At 49.5% G+C, this 22,566-nt stretch overlaps 2 protein-coding genes across 10 annotated transcripts in view; one reads left to right on the top strand and one right to left on the bottom strand.

Annotated features, from left to right (window-relative positions):
• The window catches only part of LOC127064572 (uncharacterized), a 53,143-nt gene that overhangs the window by 6,418 nt on the left and 24,159 nt on the right, over positions 1-22,566 (bottom strand). For 4 of the 5 annotated variants that reach the window (XM_050995792.1, XM_050995789.1, XM_050995793.1 and 1 more), the window contains 12 exons: positions 16,662-16,826; positions 6,233-6,369; positions 5,576-5,864; positions 4,977-5,302; positions 4,316-4,468; positions 3,623-3,817; positions 3,124-3,512; positions 2,756-2,992; positions 2,292-2,471; positions 1,383-1,530; positions 451-720; positions 37-371 (listed from right to left, as the gene is read on the bottom strand). In XM_050995792.1, the coding sequence (XP_050851749.1) occupies positions 37-371; positions 451-720; positions 1,383-1,530; positions 2,292-2,471; positions 2,756-2,992; positions 3,124-3,512; positions 3,623-3,817; positions 4,316-4,468; positions 4,977-5,302; positions 5,576-5,864; positions 6,233-6,369; positions 16,662-16,826 (2,824 nt within the window). Of the gene's footprint in view, positions 1-36; positions 372-450; positions 721-1,382; positions 1,531-2,291; positions 2,472-2,755; positions 2,993-3,123; positions 3,513-3,622; positions 3,818-4,315; positions 4,469-4,976; positions 5,303-5,575; positions 5,865-6,232; positions 6,370-16,661; positions 16,827-16,904; positions 22,178-22,566 lie in introns of those variants that run through there. The other variant, XM_050995794.1, reaches the window with a different exon arrangement.
• Positions 6,365-22,566, top strand: part of LOC127064577 (centrosomal protein of 135 kDa-like) — a 42,810-nt gene continuing 26,608 nt past the window's right edge. For 2 of the 5 annotated variants that reach the window (XM_050995813.1, XM_050995811.1), the window contains exons 1-8: positions 6,365-10,620; positions 10,694-10,805; positions 10,915-11,041; positions 11,135-11,279; positions 11,392-11,667; positions 11,735-12,581; positions 12,659-12,847; positions 12,933-13,002. In XM_050995813.1, coding sequence (XP_050851770.1) covers positions 10,594-10,620; positions 10,694-10,805; positions 10,915-11,041; positions 11,135-11,279; positions 11,392-11,667; positions 11,735-12,581; positions 12,659-12,847; positions 12,933-12,991 — 1,782 coding nt within the window. In that variant the 5' untranslated portion in view covers positions 6,365-10,593 and the 3' untranslated portion in view covers positions 12,992-13,002. Of the gene's footprint in view, positions 10,621-10,693; positions 10,806-10,914; positions 11,042-11,134; positions 11,280-11,391; positions 11,668-11,734; positions 12,582-12,658; positions 12,848-12,932; positions 18,409-22,566 lie in introns of those variants that run through there. The other 3 variants (XM_050995812.1, XM_050995814.1, XM_050995809.1) reach the window with 3 other exon arrangements.

Below are 22,566 nucleotides of genomic sequence, written 5' to 3' on the forward strand. Positions count from 1 at the left end.
GGTATTCGGGGACGGGGGCGATTAAAGGACGATTACCTTCTGGTAAGTTCGAGCCACGTGACGCCGTAAGGTTCCGGCTCGCTGATCAAAAACTCCACGGTGATCGTTCTAACGGGATCTAGACTAGGTACCGGAATGAAATCGGCGCTACCGACGGACCAGCCATCGCTAAAAATTTCCACGATCTGCTGCCTGGAATCTTCGATCGGCTTCGGACACACCAAAGCGCGAATGTTCCCTCCGCTGTGCAGAACGATACGGTTTTTCGTCGCGCACTTGCTGCGATTCGTCATGATCGAGCCGTGCGTTTGCACATAGAGATATTGTCCTGGAGCCGGGTCGATCAGCCAAGGATGCTTCTCGCAGTTTCTCTGAAAATCATTTGCATAATGATAGCTCGAGCGTCGATCGAACTGACTCGAGTGGGAAGCGTAGGGAAAAAGTAGGTACCTCGTCCTCGTCGATGAGCGGCCATCTGTATTTGATCACCCCCGAAGGCCCTCTCACTCTGCGCTTTTGTAAACACGGCGACGTTTTGACAAAGTCCCAAGTACCCTCGAAGAAGATGTTGTTGTAGTCGTCCAGAGCGTTCATAGACGTTACCGTCAGGTGTACCTCGACGATGTTGGAGCTGGACTTAACGTTCATTGGTAGAGAACGATTCGAGCAAAAGCAGTCGCGTTGAACGGCTGGTGCGTTAGGCCATGGGAGATCGAGCACCTGCGAGAACACGAACGCGAGCGTGGGATGCGCGTATTACGTATGACGTATCTCCTAGGCGTTTCGATCGAACGAAACGATCGCGACGCGCGTAGACGAGGCGATTGTTCGATCGAGAGATCGAGGACGAGCTTTCGGCGAGATCTTCCTTTCCTCTTGTTTCGCGCTTGTCGGCGTATCACACTCGAACACAAAAATTTCTTTCGAACGTGTCGACCGGATGCGAAAATGGAACTACCGAAAAGAGATCGATTTTGATATTCGCGCCAAACTTGTTCGTAGCTCGCTCCGCCTTGGAAACGTTTAGAAACTTGGCAGTCGCGCGTCTATCTATTTTACGGTCTAGAGAAGATCGGTAAACTTGGTTCGCCTCTCTCGACCAAGTTCGAGAGACGAACGTCGTCACCAGCACACCACTCTGCCGCGTCTTTGTCGCAATCGCGAGCACGGTCCAGTTCGGGATGTTACTCGTGACGCGAACCGGGAGAATACGATTCGCGGACTTATCCGGCGATCCGCCTTTCGTTCGTTTTTCTTTGTCGTATTTCGTTTCGCGATGTGCTTCGCTACGAACGGATAGTTTCGTTTATTTTGCTTTCTTTCTCTTTTACTTTCCCCTAGAGTTGGCGATAATCGGGGAGCGTGCTCGAGCTTATACTTACTTTGAGGGAGAAGTTATCGGATCCGATGCAAAGGAGACGATTGAAATCGGAAGAGGAAACGCTGCGACAGGTTCGGTTGCCGTTGAGAAGTCTGTTGAACCGCAGCTTGACGACCTCGTCGTGTTCACCCTCGAAGCGGTACACGCAGCTGCAAAATCCGTTCCAGGCTGCACTTTCAGCGACTTAATCGAATTTACATGCTTCGTCGGTTACCCAAAGGAACGGACTTTGGATCGATAACTGCAGGAAGATTACGAGAGGAGCATCGCCGACGATGAATGCGCGTTAATCGTTAAACGAGCCAAGCGATTTTAATCGAGCCACGTTCATCGATCCTTTTTATCCTTTCGAATCGCTATCTTTTCCCAACGTCGACGACGATATTGGAAACGTTCGTCTCTTCTCCGACGCGGAGCGTGCTCCGTCGAACGACGATTTTATTCGTTCTCGTTTCTGCCAAGAGAGGAAAAGTCGGTGCGTTCGCGTTCGTCGAATTTGCTGCGCCGTACGAAATAGGTCCGGATCGCTATCGAGGCGTTTTCCGCGAACGACAAGCTTTGCCGCTCGTCCGTAAAGCTTGAGCCACGCAATCGCGAAAGACGGTGCACGTATAGCAGCGGCTCGCTCGTTCGCGGTCCTACGCGATTCGTTTTACGGCTCTCGTAAATCTTCGAGATCGCGATTGTAAGAGATATTTTATGAGCTTCCGAGCTAGAACCCACGGATATGTTTTGCAAGCGTCGATAAACCGACTGCTACTCGTTCTACCGCACGGCCTCGTTCTCCTCGTTGCCAGTAAAACCTTGCTAAACCGCGTTGGCGCATTCGTTCTTCGACTTTCCCTTCGAATCAGGCACGCGAGAGATCGATGGATTCGATTGGTTCGACCGTCGCGAATAAAAAACTTACCTAAGATTTTTCGATCCACCACGACCGTAGAGGAAAATATCGCGAGGTCCTTGAAACCTACGATCGGGATAGGTGTCCCGATTTCGGCTGTAAAAGGCACGCGAGCACGGTCCGCTGCCGTAAGCTTCGCCGTCCTGATGGAGATCGACGAACTCGTAGAGAGCTCGAAAGTTGACGGGCCTTGAAGAGAAACGTTGAACGCCACGTTATTATGATAAAAGACTTGGCCGATGAAATAGGGCCGGGGATGCTTTCCGGTGGAAAAGATTAACTAGACCGTATGATGCATCCTCGTGCCTTGTTACTTTTATTCTCTCTCTCTCTCTCTCTCTCTCTCTTCCACGCTCTACGGAACGGTTGAGCGCACCATTTCGCGGTATTACGACGTATGAAAAATAAAATGCGACGATAACGCCGACGATCGGTGGTGCCGATCGACGTAAAAATAATGACAATAGACTCGCCTGAGAGCCGTGGACTCGATCATGCGCATCTCAATGGTCAAGCTGTTGCCGGACGATACGAAGCTTTCTCCGAGGGAGCAAGGACGACTGACGTTTTGAAGAATCGCGTGATCGCAAGTCCTTGGAACCTTATCCTTGCAATATCTGGCGAGGAGAGTCGTGTTGTTTGCGGGACGTGCGACGACTTGCGAAGTCGCTTCTCCGAGCCTCTCGATGTATCTTTGACGTTCCTTCTCGCTGAAGAGATTCCGATAACGTGAACACATGTACATACGTATGTAGACGCGAAAGGACGGTGTTTGTTTACGAGCGTAAAAAAAATACCGCGTGTCCGTCAAAATCGAACATGGATGCGGCGGAAAACCTACCAAGCTTCGTTGCATTCCCCAAGGGGCATCATTTCTCCGTCCCAAACCATCAGAGTCGTCGAACAATCCTCGTCGGTGCCGGCGGAAGCGGTGATACCGACGTGAAACTTTAAAATCGACAACCACACGCGGAACTGCGGTTGCGGCGGGACCGGTGCCGGTCTCCGCCATACCGTACCGGGACGTTGCTCCGGGAATTTAGGTAAAGGGCGCGGAGGCGTGGGACTGGGCAAAGCGGGTCCGGCACCGCGCAAATGATAGAGACAGCTACTGTTCCTCGGTAGAGAGTGACGCGGAGACTCTAGCACCCCTCCGCTGTTACCTTTCAGCCAAAACTCGCACCGCTTGTTCTTCGCGTACGTCGGGGAATCGGCGTCGACGAATTTCACCTGAGAAATACGTACTCTCTGTCATAGGAAACGAGTGCAAGTTCTCAAAAGTTGCTTCTTACTCCTTTCCTTCCCTTTTCTCTTTTCTTTCCCTACTTGGACAAATCTACCTGGACTTCCAATTGGAATCCGTGAAGGGAGCGTTGCGGCGTCGAATGTAGAAAGGTACCGTAAGGGGACGTTGTGAACTCTACGAGAATTTCTGGTCCGCTACTCGTTGCCTCGGGCACTGGTTCTCCGCCACCGCAGAATTTTAGTATCACCGGATCCCTCGTGGTATAACCGTCGTAGACGGTCACGTAATCCTGCCAAATATGAAATTCTCTTCTTGATACACCGTATCACATCCGTCGATACAGGTTCGCTATCGTAATCTACGAGGAAAAAGAGTTCGTTCGAAGAAGGGACGTTGCAGGATCGCGCAACGTCTGTCCCTAGACGTTAGGACGATCCCTGGGGTCGTACGATTTTTCTTCCCCTTCCGCCGTATCGTCTCGCACTTTTCGTTATTCTTTCTCACGAGACTCTTGTTTCGTCGGGAACGAACGAACGATCGGCTCTCCTCGCGGCTGCACTTTTCCTTTCGGAGCGAGGTAAGAAGAGGAAATTAGGGATTTGAAAAAGTGGCCCGAGGATTCCTACGTAAAATAAAGTTCCCTCCTTCTCGATAGGACGGTCACGTAATATCGTTCTCCGTCTTCGCTTCCGCTTTCGCGTTGATTCCACGAGAGTATCGACCACTCCGCCTCCCCCGCACGAATTTACAACGTTTAATCCAATTTTCGCGGCTCCGTTTTACGTACCTGAATGACGTCGCAATCTTGCCAGAGGTGGAGCTCGCGCGGCGGTGACTCGCCTTGCGTCGCCGGTCTAGACCTTACAGCGACCAATTGACCTCTTGGTTGTCCGACCGAGATTAAGGCGTATTTCCCCGGCGGTACCTCGTGCTGCCTCACCTATCCGACATCGAAACGTTCGAATGAAGCGAATGCAAATGTTCCACTCGAGGATAAGCTCTCTGTCGCGTACTATCGAAAACTCGTTCGAGCTCGCTCTTTGTTCAAACTGCAAGAGAGAACTTTAATTCTGTTTGTCGCGGCGCACGACGCCTGACGAATCGAGAACACGTTCAGGTATCGTGAGAAATTAATTCGACTTACATGTGCGAAAAGCGTTCGTTTACTTTCCAAATTACTCGCAATTGCCCGCTTATGACGTCCAACGAAGCGTGAAAAGTTCAACCAGGTCGGTGCCAAGTTTTACGTTTTCCCGTATCAAAGGACTCGGGAGGTAGATGGGTAGGTACATAGATAGATAGGTAGGTAGGTAGGTACGTGCAACTTTCCGGTGGACACGTTTTATCCCGATACGAATATTTCATGTCGAGCTTTCCTATCTCTTTCTCTCTCTCTCTCTCTCTCTCTCGCTCGCTCGCTCTCTCGGTCGAGCTTCGGATGGACTTACCGCGTAGTAACAGGTGAGATTACGCGGATAAAGGCCGGGAAAGTTCGGAGACTGCAGTCTGCACTTCTTCTGGTCGCAGTCGCTGAATATTCTCGAGCAGTAAGTTCCAGAGATGAGATCACCGAGATACTGCTCCGAGCTCGATTTCGTTGGCGTTACCGCGTGTTGCTCGACCATCAGCATCGCCATCGAAGTGTTGGCGTACTCGGCGGTAGGTCTGTCCTCGGTACTCACCGTTGCCTTCGTCGTCATCGACGTCGTCGTCGTCGTCGTCGTCGTCGTCGTCGTCGTCCTCGTCGTCCTCGCCGTCGTTACCTGCGTCATTCCTGACCACGTGGTATAGCCATTTTAATGTTATTCCTCTGTTCCCCATTTCGTAAGGTTAATACGCGCTCGGTCTTAATAGCGATAAAACGCGCTTTTTTTTCATACGGTTGAATAATTTCGATATTTGAGAGATCGAGTTTGTTCGAAAGCGAGTTATATAGCGTTATCCCTTATCCGCCGTATGGCCGAATCGCACGTAGAAAGTAGGTGGAAGAGCGGAAGGAGCGAAGGCTTTCGATATTTGGAATTTCGCTTCGAAGAGGATCACGTACCTACGAAAGGATTCCCGTAGCGCACAACGGCGTCGGATTTTCTGATCATCTTGTACGCCATCCGAAAATCGAAATTGAATGCCTTCTGATCCTTGCTGAGTCGTAGAAGTTTCAAAGTTATGGAGACGCTGGACGTTTCGCTGTAGTAAATGGCTGGATCTCTCGTCGTACCGCACCAAAGTCCTCCTACGTCGGGACGTTCCGCCTCTGAGATTTGCAACGATCCGTCTGGACATCCTTCCGCGGTGAACGAAACGAATTTGCCAAGGGTGAAGCTGTCAAAGTTCAGCTGCGAGAACGTAACGAGATAGGAAATTTCAACGACAACGAATATCGTTTCAACGCGGCTCGAACGTTGCTCGATGCGTTGTTAAAAAGTTAGTTGAATTTTACGAGTAGCTGATACTTCAAATCGCGATTATCGTAGGACGACTTTACTTCGAAAGGCTAACGCTCGATTTCGATCGACGAAGCGAATTCGAGCTATGCGCCGTACCGTACTCGGTGCTCGAATAGTTGCGGTACTTTGGTACGCTCGCTTCGACGAACGCGAAACTTTGTCCTTTCGAGCAGGTACGTGCCCGTATCAGAAATTATCTTAAATCGCTCGACGAGCCGAGTTTGATCGATCTTACGTCCGAGATCGATTTCTTTTACCTGTATGATATCACCGAGATCGCCGCCGGGTGCGGTGAAGGTAAGCTTGCAAATGTAAGGCACCTTGTCTTCCTTCGGCCGATGCAATTCCAAACCGTAAGTCTTTCCTACGTCGCCAAAGTACGTTTTGTTACAGGCTGAAACAAAAGGATTGCTTCAACGTCGACGTTAGAACGAGCCACCCGAGAGAAATTATTATTTTCTTAACGTCCAAATAAGAATTTCCTCGAGGCTCGCCGCGTTATTTACGTTTAAACGACGAGAGACGCAGAAAGATCGAAACTTTTGCTCCCGCTCGATAGCATCACGCCCCCGTATTTCGTATCGACGTCGTACGAAGGTGGGTACCTTCTATCTTCGTACTCTCGCGTTGAATTTGTAACGAAGAAGACGCGCTGGTAACTTTATTCCGGCACTCTCCGAGATTGGATCTCGCCCGTGCTCGAGGATACTCTTGGCCCGTTACACGTACGTACGTTACGGCTTATCTCTTCTCCGATCGAAAGAACGAACCGATCGATTCGCTTTCGATCGGTCGTTTTGTTTAGTCGGGTCGAGCTCGAGGATGGCGATCGTCGATTCGGGCGACTAGGTGTTACCGAGAGTGATCGGCAATGGAACACGATTAAGCTAATAGCCCGTTGGAGAGCGTGCGCGTGGCTGCGTCGCCAAGAGAATTCGCGTTTTGTTCGATCGATGTAATCCGCGGTTCGGCTTTTCACAGGATGCCAGACGAACGGAGAAACGCGCGTTCTCGACGATCGAGTTGCTTTGGCTTCGGCCATCGTACTCCTACGCTCGCTTCGCGTCGCGTCGTTGAGAGGCTTCGCAGGCTCGTAAGATCGAGGCTTCCTTCCCGTCGACGAGGATACGAGAACTTCGATCGCTCGTGTCGGCCGACTTTCGACCGAACGAAAGATCTCGCTCGGAAGGGGCGATCGATTTATCGGAGACCGTTCGAGGAAACAAAGCCAGAGCCACGGGTAGGACGTCCTCGGCGCAGCTCTGTAACTCGGGTTGGGAGAACTACGCTGGTCACGAATCGAGGACGCGGTTCGAACGGACAGCGCACAATGCCATTTCTAATCAACGGGCTAATTCTGACTCCTAATTAGAAGTAGGCTTTGTTAATCGGCCGCTGGCCGTTCCATCGAATCGATCGTTCCTAGCTACGACCGTCTTTCCGATTTCAACGGTCGATCGATAGATCCTAACCAACCGTAACGTTCGCTCGAGCGTCCTACCAAGCACTCTGGGAGTGAACCAAGTACACGATTAAACGATTATAACGAGCGTAGTTACTCTCGATCGCACGGTCGAGCGCGTCTTTTACGATAAATCTTGAAAATTCCGAGCACCTCGAACTATTCTTACGGAATATTTCTCGAAAGATGTACTAGAAATAGGTGATAAATCGTAGGTGTCGGTCTCGTTGAATTACGAGAGATATGAATCGCCGTAGACGGAACGTTCGCGTTTCGAGAGAGACGAGGCTCGTCGAGTTTGACCAATGGCCGATGTCCACCACTCGCGAGTTCGTTCGAACGGCAAGGAGTTGCTTCGTCACGTTTTATTCGTCTATCCGATATTTGCGTTATCTCTCTTTGTGGAACTTGGTAGGAATAGAATGGCGAACAAAGGCTCGACAACGTACTCCGTGCCGCGGGAAGTCTACGCGACGAAGATTTCGGAGTGGATAGGTTCTTTTGTGTCGAGAGTCGTAGCGGTTTACGCGACTTTGACGCGTCGCCGAGGGCGTGCGAATGTGGAAGACGAAACTCACAGAAGGGAGGGAGAAAGAGAGAGAAAGTCGCATTTTCGGAAAAGACAAATTCCGACGGGCGTAGTCGGTGGCGTGTTCGAGAATCGTCGTTACCGCCGTAAGTCATGTCTCGCCTTCGTGTTGTCTCTGGGTTATTTGCTTCTTCTCGATTCGCTTTCTCTCTCTCTCTCTCCCTCTCGTGCCGCGCGACTCGAGGAACAACAGGATACGAGAAACGTCCGAGCGAAGGATTTTTATTGCTCGCCGCGGGCTTCTCGTCGTCGCTCGCGACTAAACGTATCGATCGTGCTTCGTAGTATTTGGAAAAAAGCTACGCGTCTGTACGTACGTACGTACGTATATATTCCTATCCTTCGTATCCACGTACGCGTATGTACTGCGAGTTGACCGACTCGAATCGACTATTTGTAAAGGCTCGAAATGCGAAGGCTATAAAAGTATAAAAATGAAATATCGCGCGTATAGGCGAGTCCGATGGAGAAATGGAAGCTGCGCGTTATCGTTGTTGGCCCGACCGATTAATCGAAGCCAATTCGAAATGGACGACGGAATGGAATATTTCTGTTCGACTCGTAGTACATTTCGGTGCATTGCCGTTTCATCTCGAAACCCTACGAACGATGTTCTACGACGAGTTTCCCCGGAAAATATTCGCGCGTGTACGGGACGCTTGACGTATACGTACGCACGTACGAGGGAGAATGGCGTTCGCGCGGGTTTTCGTCGTTACCTTAAAGGTTTTATAGAATTTACAGTGCGCGCTCGCCGGCTTTTGAAATTCGTCGCGAGACACGAGGAGAAAGAGAATGACTCGGACGCGGTACACCGTCCGTTTCCTTCTACGAAAGTGTACACATTGACTTTTTCTCTTATCTTTCGCACAAAGCGACGCTCGTTATTTACGTTCGTTCGAACGGTATCAACGGTACGTTTCTTTCTTTCGCTGGAAACGTTTCGTCCCAAGCGATCGCGGTGTACGCAACGTCGCGCGAGACCAACCAGCTGGAGAAACACCGGCAAAACTTTTCAACTCGAATCCCTTTCCGCTTCGTAAGCGCGGACGCGATTATTACGTCGGATTTGTCGCGTACAACGGAACGAACGAATTTTCGAATTCGTATCGTACGAACGTTGAACCGTCGCGTTTCCGATGCGATCTGGGATACGTTACGATAATGGGATAATACGGTCGTCGCGCGACACAAAAGTAGTTCGAACGAAAGGGAAGGAAGCTCGCGTAAAGCTTTGTCGTCGTTTCTGTTTTTGTTTTGGTTTCCTAGCAGCGAACAACTGGAAATGGTAATGTTTGTTTTGGCGCAATCGCCGTGACGCGTGCTATTCGCAGGAAGGGAGGAGGACGACGAGGACGTCGACGAACGCGCTCCTCGGCGTAGCTTTTCAACGCGCGTAGACAGCCCGCTCGAGGAAGAATGGTCGGTGAGAGCGAATATCCTTTTCAATAGGGCCGACGAGTGCCCACAGGCCTCTCTCTTTCTCCGTTTCTCCTTCTCGTTCGCCGTCCCTTGCTCTTTTTTACCTTTTACTTCGTCCTCCATCTCCGCGATGCTCGCGAGATTTTTTCTCTATACCCTTCCCCTCTTCTTGCCGTCTTTACCGTCGACGAGAACCATCTACGACGTATCGTTCCGCGCTCGGCATGTGGGTCACGAGAGATACGCCCGTGTAACGAAAAAAAGAACGATCGTTGCGGAGGAAGAGCGAGGTAGTCCGTAGGAAGAGGACTACGCGTAAGAAAACGAGACGAAAAAGCACGCGCGTTTTTTTTTTACACGATAATTCTCGACGCGTAAGCGCGTTCGCAGCGGATAGAGTTTAAAGACGTTGTAGACTTTTAATGCGCCGAATAATGCCTGCGTTACGCTCATCCGCAAGAGATTATCTCTCGGAACTCGTTCCGAAGGAAGATTACGTTTGTAGCCGGTTGCCATCTCCCGTCCTATTCTCCCGTGCGTACGATAAAATTGATAAAATAACTGAGAAAAGGCGAGTGAAATCTCGAGGCTTACCGCGTAATCGCCTTTACCTTTTAAATATTCCAAGTTCGATGCTTTCATGTACTCTTTAGATCTCCGCTATAATCTCGCGCGTGCACTTTGTTAATATTATCGGACGATGATAATACTCGAGGCGACGTTAACTTCGAGGACGTAAGTGCGAATAAAAAATCTGCGAGTTCGGATACATCGATAATCGTCAACGGCGCAACGGCGTCGGTAAGAAACGGCCCGAGAGATACCGACGGAGCGAAGAAAGCGAGCGAGCGAGCGAGCGAGCGAGAGAGGGAGAGACGCGGAGAGCTGGATACTACGCGTTTCAAGTTGTACTTTAAAACTTGAGATCGAAGCATCGTTTCTCATTTATTCGCGCCACGCGAGAACAAAGGCGCAAAGCCAGCGGGCAAATTCGATCCAACGCATTTGTACCGCCGGATTCCGGATTCCAGAGGGATCGCAATTTTTTCGTTAAATTCTATTTTCGTCCCGGTGGTTTTTTCTTGGCAAATGGCTTACGACCCGTCGTCGTTGGAGCGTCCGATTTTCCGAGCGACGGCTAAACGATGGCAACGGGAAATAATCGCGATAAGGTAATGAACGCTAGATTCGTACGATCCTCCCCTATTTATCGCTTGTTAAGAATCGAATCGTTCGTTCGACCAGATCACGAGTAACACGGACGAGGAAGGAATACCTTACGACGATCCACGCTTCGTCGAAATTCTGGAAGCTTGCCTGCACGTGGAAATTGCCGCCTATAAAGAATCATACGGCAGTAAGAAATAATTTTACTTCTTTCGCGAGAGCATTATCGTCCGATCGTCGACTCGGCACGGACTGGCGCATAAAACTGACGTGAAATATAACGACGATTATTTTCGCAGAAACTCAGGCTGAAATAAGGAAGATAAAAAGAAACGTTCTAATGAAGCTCGAGAAGAGAAAGGAGCTTAAGAAGAAGATAGAAGATGCGGAAGACGTAATATCGATGTCGAACGTCACTTTAAAAAGGTACGGCCATTGAAACTCGCTAACGTTGACAAACGCGAGTAGAAATAAGAGAAGGAGGGACTCTCACGTGGATTTCTCACGACTCGTTGTCAGGTTGCGGGAAGAGGTGAGAGGAACGAAGCAAAGGATCGAAATGATCGAAGCGAACGCGGACGATCGTTCGAAATTAATGTCGTACGAGATGCAACGATATCGAGAGATTCTAGGCGAATACCGGAGAACTTGGCAATCCTATCAGGTGAGTAATCCTACGTCGCGTTTTGACCGTTTTGCGTGCTACTCCCGTTCTTCCCTTTCTCTTCTTCTTCTTCTTCTTCTTTTCTTTTGTTTTTCTTTTCTCTCACCGACAGGCCGAATACGAGAATTTTCCGTTGGCTAAGAAACGAAAGGAAACGGAGATCGACTTGAAGAAGGTTTCCATCGAGAAGATGGTGCTGGAGTTTAAGCTTAACGAGCTGGAGAAAAAATTCGAGCGGAAGAGAGAGATCGATGAGATAAGGACGAGATTAAAAATAATAGAATTAGCCAAAGCGATGGTGTGTAACGAGAAATTGGAGCGAAAATTGGTCGACCTGAGGAGCGAAATCGACTGTTGCAAGCGGCAACTACATTCGAGGGAACTAGAGGTATTGTTGCACGATACGTCGACCGATACAGCGATCTCACGTCGCGCGTTTTCGTTTCTCGTCGTAGTTAAAATCGTTGCAAAGACAAGAAGAGGAGGATAGGAAGGAACGAGCGGTGAAACTGTTGGAGATGCCACCGCCGAAGATAAATTTGTCACGAGTACGATTAAATTATCCGCGCAAGTGGCAAGAGTTGGAGCTCAGAAAAGAATTGCCGCCGATCGATTCCGGTACTCGATTCTTCTGCTTCCTATACGTTCGCCCGTACCACGTATCGATCGTCGCGCGAGCGACTGAAATAATTCGTCTTTTAGATTCGATGTCGGTTAACACGATCGCTTTGGAGGAGATGTGCATAAGGGACGATACTTCCGAAGGGACGTCCAACAGGGAGGCTGCCGTTGCCGTTTCGACGAGCGATCCGAAACGATCGACGAATCTTCTCTCCGACTACGAGACGAAGGAAAAAGATACGCGCGATGCGAAGAGCGCGGAGAGTTTCGCGCTAGCAACGTCTTTGCAAAAGACGCACAGCAAGAAGTCATTGTCCTTTTCGAGCAACGCCGAATCGATCGCGAAACGAACGAGCCTCGAGGGAAGGGACGAGCAGAAGCGATCTACGATGCGCGCGGAGGAAGAACGTGCGATCGACTGCGAGTCGAAGAGAATGAAATTCGTTCGAAACGACGAAAAGGACGTCGAAGATTTCGAATTGCCGCAAACTTCGAAAAGGTCTCCTCCTCGCTACCCACGGGTCAGAAAGATCGAGAGAGTGCAGTACGGCGTCACGCCTTTGACGATACGCAAAAACGTGCTCGACGCCTCGAAATCGTTCGTTTCGAATAACTTCGATTGCGAGACGAACGCGAGTCGTGCGACGTCTTTCGCGTTGAACGAAGCGCTGATGGTCAAAGGTATTCGACCGATCGACATTTTCCTTCGACTCAAAAAATCGAGAGACCGGCATATTTATCCTTATTATTTTCCTTAGATTTGGACGACTCGAGATCGGCCCTGCTTTCCATGTACGATGACAATTCGAGGAACTTTGAATTATCCGATCGCGCGAATGCTTCGAACATGGCCAACACGGATATAAATATGGAATCCGTCGATGAGAATTGCGAGAAGATCGATCGCAAGGAGGACGAGAAGGAAGCGTCGCCGCAAGTAACTCCTCGTAAGTACGACGCGTTTGTACGATCGATTGTTCGTCGATCGAGCCAAGAACGTGGGAGTATATCGTTAATCATCTTTTTCCGTAGGTTTCGATTTCTCCGATCTGCTCAAACTGAAGACCGATAATAATTTTCGCATCTTTTAATAAAGTACGACGTAAGTATTCCCTCGGCGGTTTCACAAAGCTCCGACGATATTTAACCGATGAAAGATGTTAACGATCGAAACCTATCGTTACGTTCGATCAATGGACGTAACTAGACGGCGTAAAGGATATAAAAGAACGTTCATCGAGTTGGGAGCAAAGTTCTATTTTTCGTTTTACAACCATCGCGTAACATCGATATCGTCTGCAATTTTACTCGTATCGTTATAAAGTTAGTTAACGGTATCGAATAACATTGGAGCAAAGCATTATGATCGCGTAGCGAGCCCGCCAAAGAGTCCCTGTGCGAGCACCGACCGTATTGAATTTCGCGCATCGCGCGGCATTGAGTAACGCGATATATCTTATGTAAACTTTGATACAACTCGACGTACAAACGATACGTATTTTAGGGTGCGTTCGCTACTCGTCGAAATATAAAAACTGTTGGTACCGCTGGATCGAAATCGATACCAAATTGGCGGTAGACATTAATTAATGCGATCAAAGGTTTTGTTTTTGAGCGGACTGGGAATCAACGCTTCGTTAAAAGATCGATCGTTGCGAGGACGCGTAAGCCGACGAACCTAGGCGAACGAACCATTTTCCTTTTATTTCTCTCTTTCTCTTTGTTTTTCCCTTTCTTCCTTGCAGAAGCTAGTACGACACGAGAGAGGCGAACGAGCAAGTTCTTTTGAGCGATGTTCTCCGAGTCGGAAGCGATCGATTTAATCGAGTCGATGAAACCAGCGTCGGATGGCAGCGCCTGTCCTCGTCGAAGGGAAGCTACGCGCGAGCCTTCGTTCACTTTTTTCTCATCTTTCCTATCGGCCGCAAAATCTCTTAGCACTCCGTTGCGCTCCTTCGATTGTAACGGATACGACGAATTTCGCCATGTTGCGCGGAAAGTACATTCGTTCGAGCGCGAATCGTCGCGTAGCATTTAACTTTGGTATTTTCCCGTTTCAAGACCCGTACACCGCGCGGACATTGGCTCTCGAAACGAAAGCTGACCGCGTTACATCGTCCGGCTGAGATCTCTGTTAAAGCACCGGACTAAACCCCGTTCGTCGGAAAGTTAGCGACTGCTGCGGCGATTAAAATATAGCAGACGTACGAGCGGCAGAGGATATTCCAGGCAGCGTCGCATAAAGTTTGCGGCAATATCCGAAGGTTAGCTCCCGGCGATGTCTCTGGAAAACGTGACGTTATCTCTGCGCGTAGCAGCGCGTAAACAATTTCAGACCTTCCTGAAATATTCAAATAGCGTAGTCGAGTATGACGAATGCGGCTCGTAGCGAGAAAGCTATCGAGTAGGGAGATACTCGCGCGTGTAGATTTTTCGAAAGGATCGCAAACTCGATGCAGGGATTAGCGACGTAACGCAAGAGCTCGGCTATAATTTAAGTTAATTGCAGGGCGCACAGACGTGTATTCCCACTCGGGGACAATCCGCTTTCGCAAGGGGAACGTAACGAACATCCTAGGGAAAGCCTGCGGATTAGACCTAGGTACGAGCGACGTTGCCGAGGGTCGCCGCTGCGGCACTCGGTGCTGCGAAAGCTCGCCTCGAACGCTACTCGAACGTATTTCGGTGGTAGGTTTTATTGCCCGTACGACGCCGAAGGAACGCTGCTGCCTCTTGGTACGTAGTAAGCGAGCTCCTAGGACCCTGAGACTCGTGAATTTTCCTACCAAATCCTTCCTACGAGGCATCCTCCAGCTTTCGCGCGAAAGCGTTTTCCGAACGACGATCGATACGTTTTCGCAACGACGAACGCACCTATCTCGCACCTCCCAGGTGTCCGCGGCTGTACGAGCATTTTCGTCGGGGACGAATATAGCCCTGTTTCCGAAGCTTCCCTCACTTCCTTAGCTACTAGATCCCCGTTATTACCGAACCTATCATTATTAGTAAAATCTCTACTCGACTTTATCGATCCGTTATTTTCGTCGAAGAGGACGTAGTTGGTTTAGGCCGGAGATTAAGTTTCGGAAAGTTTCGGAAACGAGGATCGGTGCACCGAAGCGTGCGAGCATTGTTAACGGTAGACATTGTTTAAGGTTGCGCCGCGCACTGGAATAAAAAGGTGCCCCGAGGAGATCCGACGGGAGAACGGATTCGGGAGAGCCGAAAAGACGACGAAAGCCTCGGTCAAACCGGCCCCATTTTATCACGATCTGTCGATAACACGGGCACTCGAGCAAAGAAAACGTCCGTCGTCTTTTACAAATAGGTCGATTCCGTGCTTAGGACGGCGAACGGTCCGGTCCAGAAAGGTGGAACGAGATTAAGAGCGTCGCGGGCGAGAGAACAAAAAATTTGTCATATTTATCTTCGCCGCCACCGCCGCCGCCGCCGCCGCCGCTGCTGCGTCTTCTTTCCTCCGAAAAGTGCTCCAAACCATCGAAATACGATCGGCTTCATTTTTCTTTCTCAATTAAGCGCGCGGAAGCGGAAAAATATTCGTTCGACGAATCGATGTCCTTTCGGACAGCCGCGTTTCTACTTCGTAGGCGAGAGCACAACAATCCCATTAGCGTCGTCGGTGCATTACTACAGGGACGCGTCGCTCGTCCAGAAACCGCGAGCGGAGGTTAAATCGCGTGGAACCTCGTTTCACAACGGGCTGCAGATTCGAATTATTTACGGTAAATGGTAGAACGATGTTACCGAACGAATTCGCTTTGTTCGATCGCGTCTATACGGAACGAGCAGGACGAGAAACGACAAAGTTAAACGCAAAAACTCGTCGGTTAGGCTCCCCGAGTAAGAAAATCTTAACGCGCGAGGCCGCTTTATTATCGCGTGCTCGCCCGACTCGGCCGTATTTAAATAAACCCGAAATATTTTCTATCGGGAAAGTTTCGAAGCGAGGGAGGAGCATCGAATTGCGATACGTGGAAGATCGCCGATATCAAATGTATCGACAATTGCGGCTTTGTAATAAATGATTAATAAAAGGAAGGTCCCGTAAATTTCTACGTCGTCGAATTCGTTTCGTCGGAATTTATATCGGTTCAAAGCCGCGAATCATAAATGGAATTCTCATTAACGGGGAAAACGGCGAACGCAGTTCCGTGGCAAAATTCACATTGCCATTCGTTAATTGTCATTATCAACGTCATTATCGTTATCGTCGAAATTGAAACTTCCGTATCGCGTAGCACCGGCTCGAATCTCGGCTGTCCGTATTAAGACCGATGGGGATGATAAATTAAAAGGGACGATATCTCGTTCCAAGACCTTTTACGGATGTATAATCGTTATCCTGGCAGTAAACGTCGTTAAACGACGACGATAAATGCGTAAAGCAATTACTCGGTTCGATCGTTTACGTAAATAATGGAGAAAGTTGAAAAGTTCCCGGTAGGCTTACGACTAGGCGCTACGCCTCCCTCCCTTTCTTTCCATCCCACTTGAAAACGAAGGATCGAACGGAATATGAAGGAACGTAAAGGCTTCGGTACTCGTGCGCCCTTGCGAAATCGATGAACGCATGAATATTAAAGCGTTCGCGTTGCCGCGGCACGTTAGCATAAATCGATAACTTCGCACAACGTTGCTTTTTCTTTTCTTCCCTTTTCGAAGGGAGGAGAAAGGAAAGGACGGTCGTTGCGTCCTCGATATTAGGCCGGGCACCGATAACGTTTCGAAGGGATTACTCACGCGAGCACTGACGGACCTCGTCGCTTCCGTCCCCGCAGTCGTCGACGACGTTGCAAACCTTGTTCAACGCGACGCAATGGCCGTTGTTGCATTGAAATTCGCTTCGCCGGCAGGAAAGGACCGCCGTCGCCATTAGAACGCAGGAACAGATCAGCCACTGCACGTCTGAAAGGAAAATATGATTTGTAACGATCGTGACAATTTCTCACCAACGTGGACAAGATTTGCGTTTAACGACCGTACTCTAACAGCCGACCGACGAAAAGAAAGCTCCTGGCCGGCTGCTCACGCGTTCGTTTCGTACGAGCGTTATCGCATTGTTCGAATCCACGAGTGCCACTCCACCTTTCATTTCACGTCCGTCGTCCCCAGCCTCTTCGACTGGCTAGACGTTACATCCCCGCGGGAAGAAATTACACGACCTCGTTCGGACCTTTCTACTTCGATAGGCCCTTGCGCCCGCGAACTCTTTCTCCGTTCTCGCTTATCGTATCTCTAGGTGCGTTTCGCCGTTCGTCGGAACGTTGCTCGAGATCAAGCGATCGATCGAGTTTCCCACGAATCGCGAAATCAAATTCGCGAGTAGAACGGATCGTCGTCAGTCACTTTCGATCGATCGCTTCGCAGGATCGCTTTGTATGCCGCGAGGATTCCGAGCGAGCGCTCGGCTCGGTAAGATCGAAGATTCGACGAATCTTTTCGATCGACCGAACGAATACGGCGGATGTAACGCGCGTTGACAGGAGGCGAACGTTGCCACCAGGACCTTCTCGTGGAACATATCGACCTCGATTCGTATCGCGTTAACGGCGCCGATAAATTCGACGTAGCCGTTATTACCGTGACCGGTAATAAGTCACGAGACGAACGGTAATAAGCGGTGTCGCGTATGCCATTCAACTCCGAAACGTCGATGCTCGTTCACGTTCTACCGGATTCTCTTTCGGTAGTTCGCCATTCGGTTCGCCATTTAGCACGCCGGTTACGTATCGAAATAAACCCGGAACCTTTCGTTGCGTCTCGTTTTATATTTTCTACGGTATTAATGCGATATCTCGATATCGTTCCATCGGCGAGGAGCGCTATCTTCTCTCCGAGGAGGATTTAGGTCCGAAACGTTTAAAGTTGCCACCGGAGCGCAACCAGAAGAATCGACTTTCTCTCTTGCCCGCTCTCCTACCCTCCCGTCGTTCGTCGATCGATTAATTGCACCATCCGTTAATTGCCCGTTCGTTTGCCGAACGCACCGACGCCGACCATCGATATGATAGCGAGCACGTTCGAAAACAAAAATCGAGTCGACCTTGTCGGAGAGAAATCGGTTTTTGCCCGACGCGATTTACCGAACGCCTAATAAACAAATAGTCCTTCTCGGAAATTTCGTCTCGTATTTCGCGATCCGTGTCGCAAAAAAAAAGAAAACAAACAAACAAAAGATAAAAAAAGGAAATAGATCAGCGGAATCCGACCGATTCCATTTAAAGTTGCGATCGAGTCGACTCGCCGCTATATCCATCTGGCTCCGCGTATTCGTACGCGCGTGCACGTACGTGTAAGAATTCGGCCGGCTCGACGACAACGCGCCCGTCTCTCTTATTTCCCAAAAGACTCCGTTTGCTCTCCGAGGAGTAAGGGAGAAGGAACGAAGAAAAAAAAAATAAATAAATACAAATATCACATAAACCGAGTACGAGCCAATATTTGTTGTTTTCTCGATAAGAGAGACGAACGCGGTACTGGAAGGAACATTTTTTTCGTCTCCTTTGGCGAGGACGCAAAGGCAAAAGTATACACGGAGCAGAGATAAGAGAGCACGCGGCGTATCTACGCGTTCGGATGCACGGCCGTCGAAGAGCTCGGTCGACTTTGCGTTCTCGATTCTGCTTCTTTTCTCCCCCTTTCGCTTCTTTCTTCTTTCCCGCGACTCTTCGCGTCCCTCCAGAAGAGGTACTACAAGTTTTCTACTCCAAAGTATCGGGAATCGTCCACTAGGCCGTCGCGAGTAGAAATTCGTTCTCTTCCTTTTTCCCTCTCGACGCGCCTCTTACCTTTGCGCACCCCCGACGAAGAAATATCTTTTGTTAAGAAAAGTATCGAGTTACAGTACATTCGGCGTAGCGAGCGCAAGACTTCGCCAAGAAATTGAATCGAAACCCGCTCGTGAATATATCGTTCGCTGTATCCAGGAACGCCCTTCGGAGATAGATTTGTTTACGACTCGTTCGACGATGCAAGAATCTCGAATAAAAAATTGCGATCGGCTGCTCGATTCGACCTATTCGGAGAAATGAAATTTTTTTTCATTGTTCCCGAGATGTCAAAGGTCGACTCGGCGCGAAACTCTAGCCAGTCAGCAGAGTTCATTGGAGAGCCACTGTAATTGCTTGGAAAGTCCGAGCATTCCGGTATCTAAGGATAAGGAGGCGAAGTAACGGGGAAAGAGGAAGATGGATAGATGGAAAGAGAGCGAGAGCAAATTCTCGATTGGAAAGCTCGTCGTTGGAATATCCGGAGGCGTCGGACCGAACTCGAGTACTCGCAAGTATTACGTGGATATCGATTGCAACTACGAACCGTCCTTCTCGGCTTACGATGAAATTGTTCCGTCAGCGATGTACCAGTCGAATCTCCCTCTCTCTCTCTCTCTCTCGTCTTATCCCTCATCGCGTTCGCTTTGCCGATTTCTCGGGCTTTCGAACGTCGATTTATTACTACACCGAATTACGTTAAAAATATTTACCAATCTTTCGGAAAGCGTACAAGACCTTTCGCCGTAACGTTGCATTTAACTCTCGTGCTTCCTTATTATTATTTTCCTTGCTTTACCTTTTGCTCGCTTTATAGGTAACAAAAGTAAAAAAGCAAAATGGGCGCGAACAATAAAAGTCTCCGGAGCGAAAGCTCGAAAAGGTAACGGTCTTTTAAAGTTGGGAATATTTCTTCCTCTCTCTCTTTCTCTTTCTCTCTCTCTCTCTCTCGTCTTCCTCTGCCTCGCGGATTTCGCTCAAGAATAATCATTTTCACAGTCGTGGAATCGCGGCAACCGCATCGGTTCGTCGAGAAGAAAGCTCGTGCCGAGCGATAATGACTTTCTGAAACAGCTTTCCTCCGCCTTTCGCGCAGACTTTCGCGTTTCGGAAAATTCCCATCGCAAACGAGAGGAATCCCCTTAGGAGCTCGATATAATGAGGCACGTTTCACGTTCCACGTTTCTCTTGGCTTCTATTCTTCAAAGTTATCAAGTACTTTGCTAATTTATTACGACTCGGGTACAAAGCGTTGGAAACAACGATAAGAAGAGTATCGAGTAAACTGGAGAAACGATTAACGATGCATTTCATTGTTTGTTTCGCGTTCGTGAAAAATACGTCCCAGGGGAACGCGCTCGCCGATAAATCATTTTATTAACAAGTTTGGCAAAGTAGCGCGGAGGATCGTGTAGAAGCCGCGCGTAATATTTCCACGTCTTCGAGGAGCGGAGAAATCCTCGGTATGTAAAAGCTGTTCCCGTTGCTCGAGGAAAACGTTTAAACTTTCGAGTTTGTAAGTTCGCGCGTTCCTATCGAGGTGTCGCCTACGGATTTCTCGATCGGACAAAAAGGTCCGAAATTAACGTTTGCTTTTGAAAAGAGAGAAAAAGAGAAATTCGGTATAAAATTGTATTAGAGAGAGAGAGAGAGCAACGTCTCCGTTCGTTTCGTTCGTCGATTTCGACGGGCCTTGTCGAGACTCCGTCGTTTCGAACCCTTTGCACGCACCCCTTTCGAGCGATGGCTTTTATCCCCCCGGTACTGGACGAGAACCGACCGATGGAGCCTATTAATTCGAAATAATCTCATTATTTTCGAAAGCTTCGCGTTATTTCGCAAGAGCATCGATGAATTTCGTTTCGACCGGCGAATAAAATCGGCTCGGTTCGACGAGATCCGATAGGAGCGCGATAATGGTAAGAATTCCATTAACCAGGTACGACATTCGTACATAAAAATAATCGTTCTCGTCTATTCCGGCATGGTTATGACCTCGGTTATATCCCGTGATTTCTGTTCTGGCACGACGCCACGTTGTCCCTGGCACGGAGCGAAAATCGGTCGTGGATTAAGGTCTCGGTTAAAAAATCTACTGCACTCGGCTAATTAAAGAAAAATCTATAATTTTATCCGCTCGCTGATCCTTATTCGAGCCGACGTATCAACTTTTTTCGAACTAATTTCTCTTTGAAAATACCCACGTAGGAGTCCGAGGGTCTCGATCGTGGCTGAAAAGCGAAACTTTGGAGACGTACGAACGTAAAATCGAGAAAGAGCGATGGAAACGGATTCCTTGTCTCCGCTCCCCCTTTTACCGTCTACTCGCTCCAACAGGCTCGTTTTCGTTTCCTCGCGTGGTTGTGCCTAACGAAGTGGATGCAAGGATAATAAAATTCCAAGATGTCGACGAGGTGTCATTAGAATCGCAGACGACGGTGCCTCGAGAGCGACGAGAGCGGACGACGCGGGGGAAGACGCGGCTATGGCTTGGACGAGAAGGAACGAGAGCGAACGACGAAGAGCGAGAGGAGGCGGCTCGCGGGACGGCGGAGGGAGGACGGAGAGAGAAAGAGGAAGAGTCGAGAAGAGTCTCATTAATAATGCAAGTAGGGGCTCGATGCCGACCGACGCGAGACACATTTTGTAATTATTTTTCTCGATTCGAAAGATGAAAGAAGCCTGGAACGAGCTCAAAGCTCGTCCGGCGATCGATTTTCGGAGGAGAGTCGAGGTTTGCTTTACGTCGCCGATCGATCGTCGCGATCGGAGAAGAGAGCCTAGGTTCGACCAACGAGAGTATCGCTGCTAGCGATTATCGCTTCCGGCGAGAAAATCAGCAGCGAGCGGCGGCTTTTCAACGTCGACGGAAAAGTGAAATGCGGCTTGTGTCTAGGTTGCGTCGATGCCCCCTCGTTATGGATCGCTGCCGGTAACAAGCAATTTATTCCACGTGTCTGCCTTCGAGCCATCGCGATTCGTTTCTAGTCTCCAGAGGGGAGCGCCCTTGGGACTGCGCCACGCTGCCTGTTATATTCGCATAATACAACGACGCGCCGTCGTGATTCAAAGACTGCTCGTTCCAACGAGCTTGCAATTACCGATTGTGATCGTTCTTTTGTCACCGAAAATCAACTTATCATCGTCGTACCGGCGACGGTTTTACGAAGTAGAAGGCGATGTACGAAGAGACGATAACGCGATAAGCCGAAAGTCGACGGATTACGTCTGTAAGACGATCGTTTGGAGAGTCACGACGAGTCGCTGGCAAACGGGAACCGTCGGAAATTGCATTCGGTCGCGTTCGAAGGCCTACGATCTCCAGATCGTGCCGCGCTCGAGAACGGCCTCTCTCTCTTCCTCTTGAGCGCGCGCGCAAGCACGAGCACCGTGGAAACGTGTTTTCATGTGGTAAATCGAGCGAATGTAAACACCCGTATAATGAAGTACGCTCGCGAAAATTTGCCATGCGCGAACGAGAGAGGCTGAGCTTATTGGCCGAAATATCCTCTATCTTAAATTTTCGATAGGAGGGCGGCGGCGGACGGTGACACCGGCCTATCTCGAGCGTAAATCCGTACTTTCTTTCGTCGGCGCTGAGAGCGACAAGTCGACGATCTCGATTCGCGAGAGAGACGAGAAAAGAAAGTTTTTCGTCCCATCGTTCGCATTCCTATCTCGAATTGGCGATCTCGTCCGTTCCATTTGGCCGGACGCGACGTTCGACGTGTCCGCGTTGTTGTGCGCGTATCGGGTGCACGTGAGAAAAAGGCTGGAGGTCCTGGTACGATTCTAAACCTCGATTAATCCTATCGCCAGCGATATGTTCTTTCGGTAAAATCGCTATCGGTTTTACGACTATCGGCTTTACGACTTCG

Source organism: Vespula vulgaris, chromosome 6 (genome assembly GCF_905475345.1).
Source record: "Vespula vulgaris chromosome 6, iyVesVulg1.1, whole genome shotgun sequence".
NCBI lineage: Eukaryota > Metazoa > Arthropoda > Insecta > Hymenoptera > Vespidae > Vespula > Vespula vulgaris.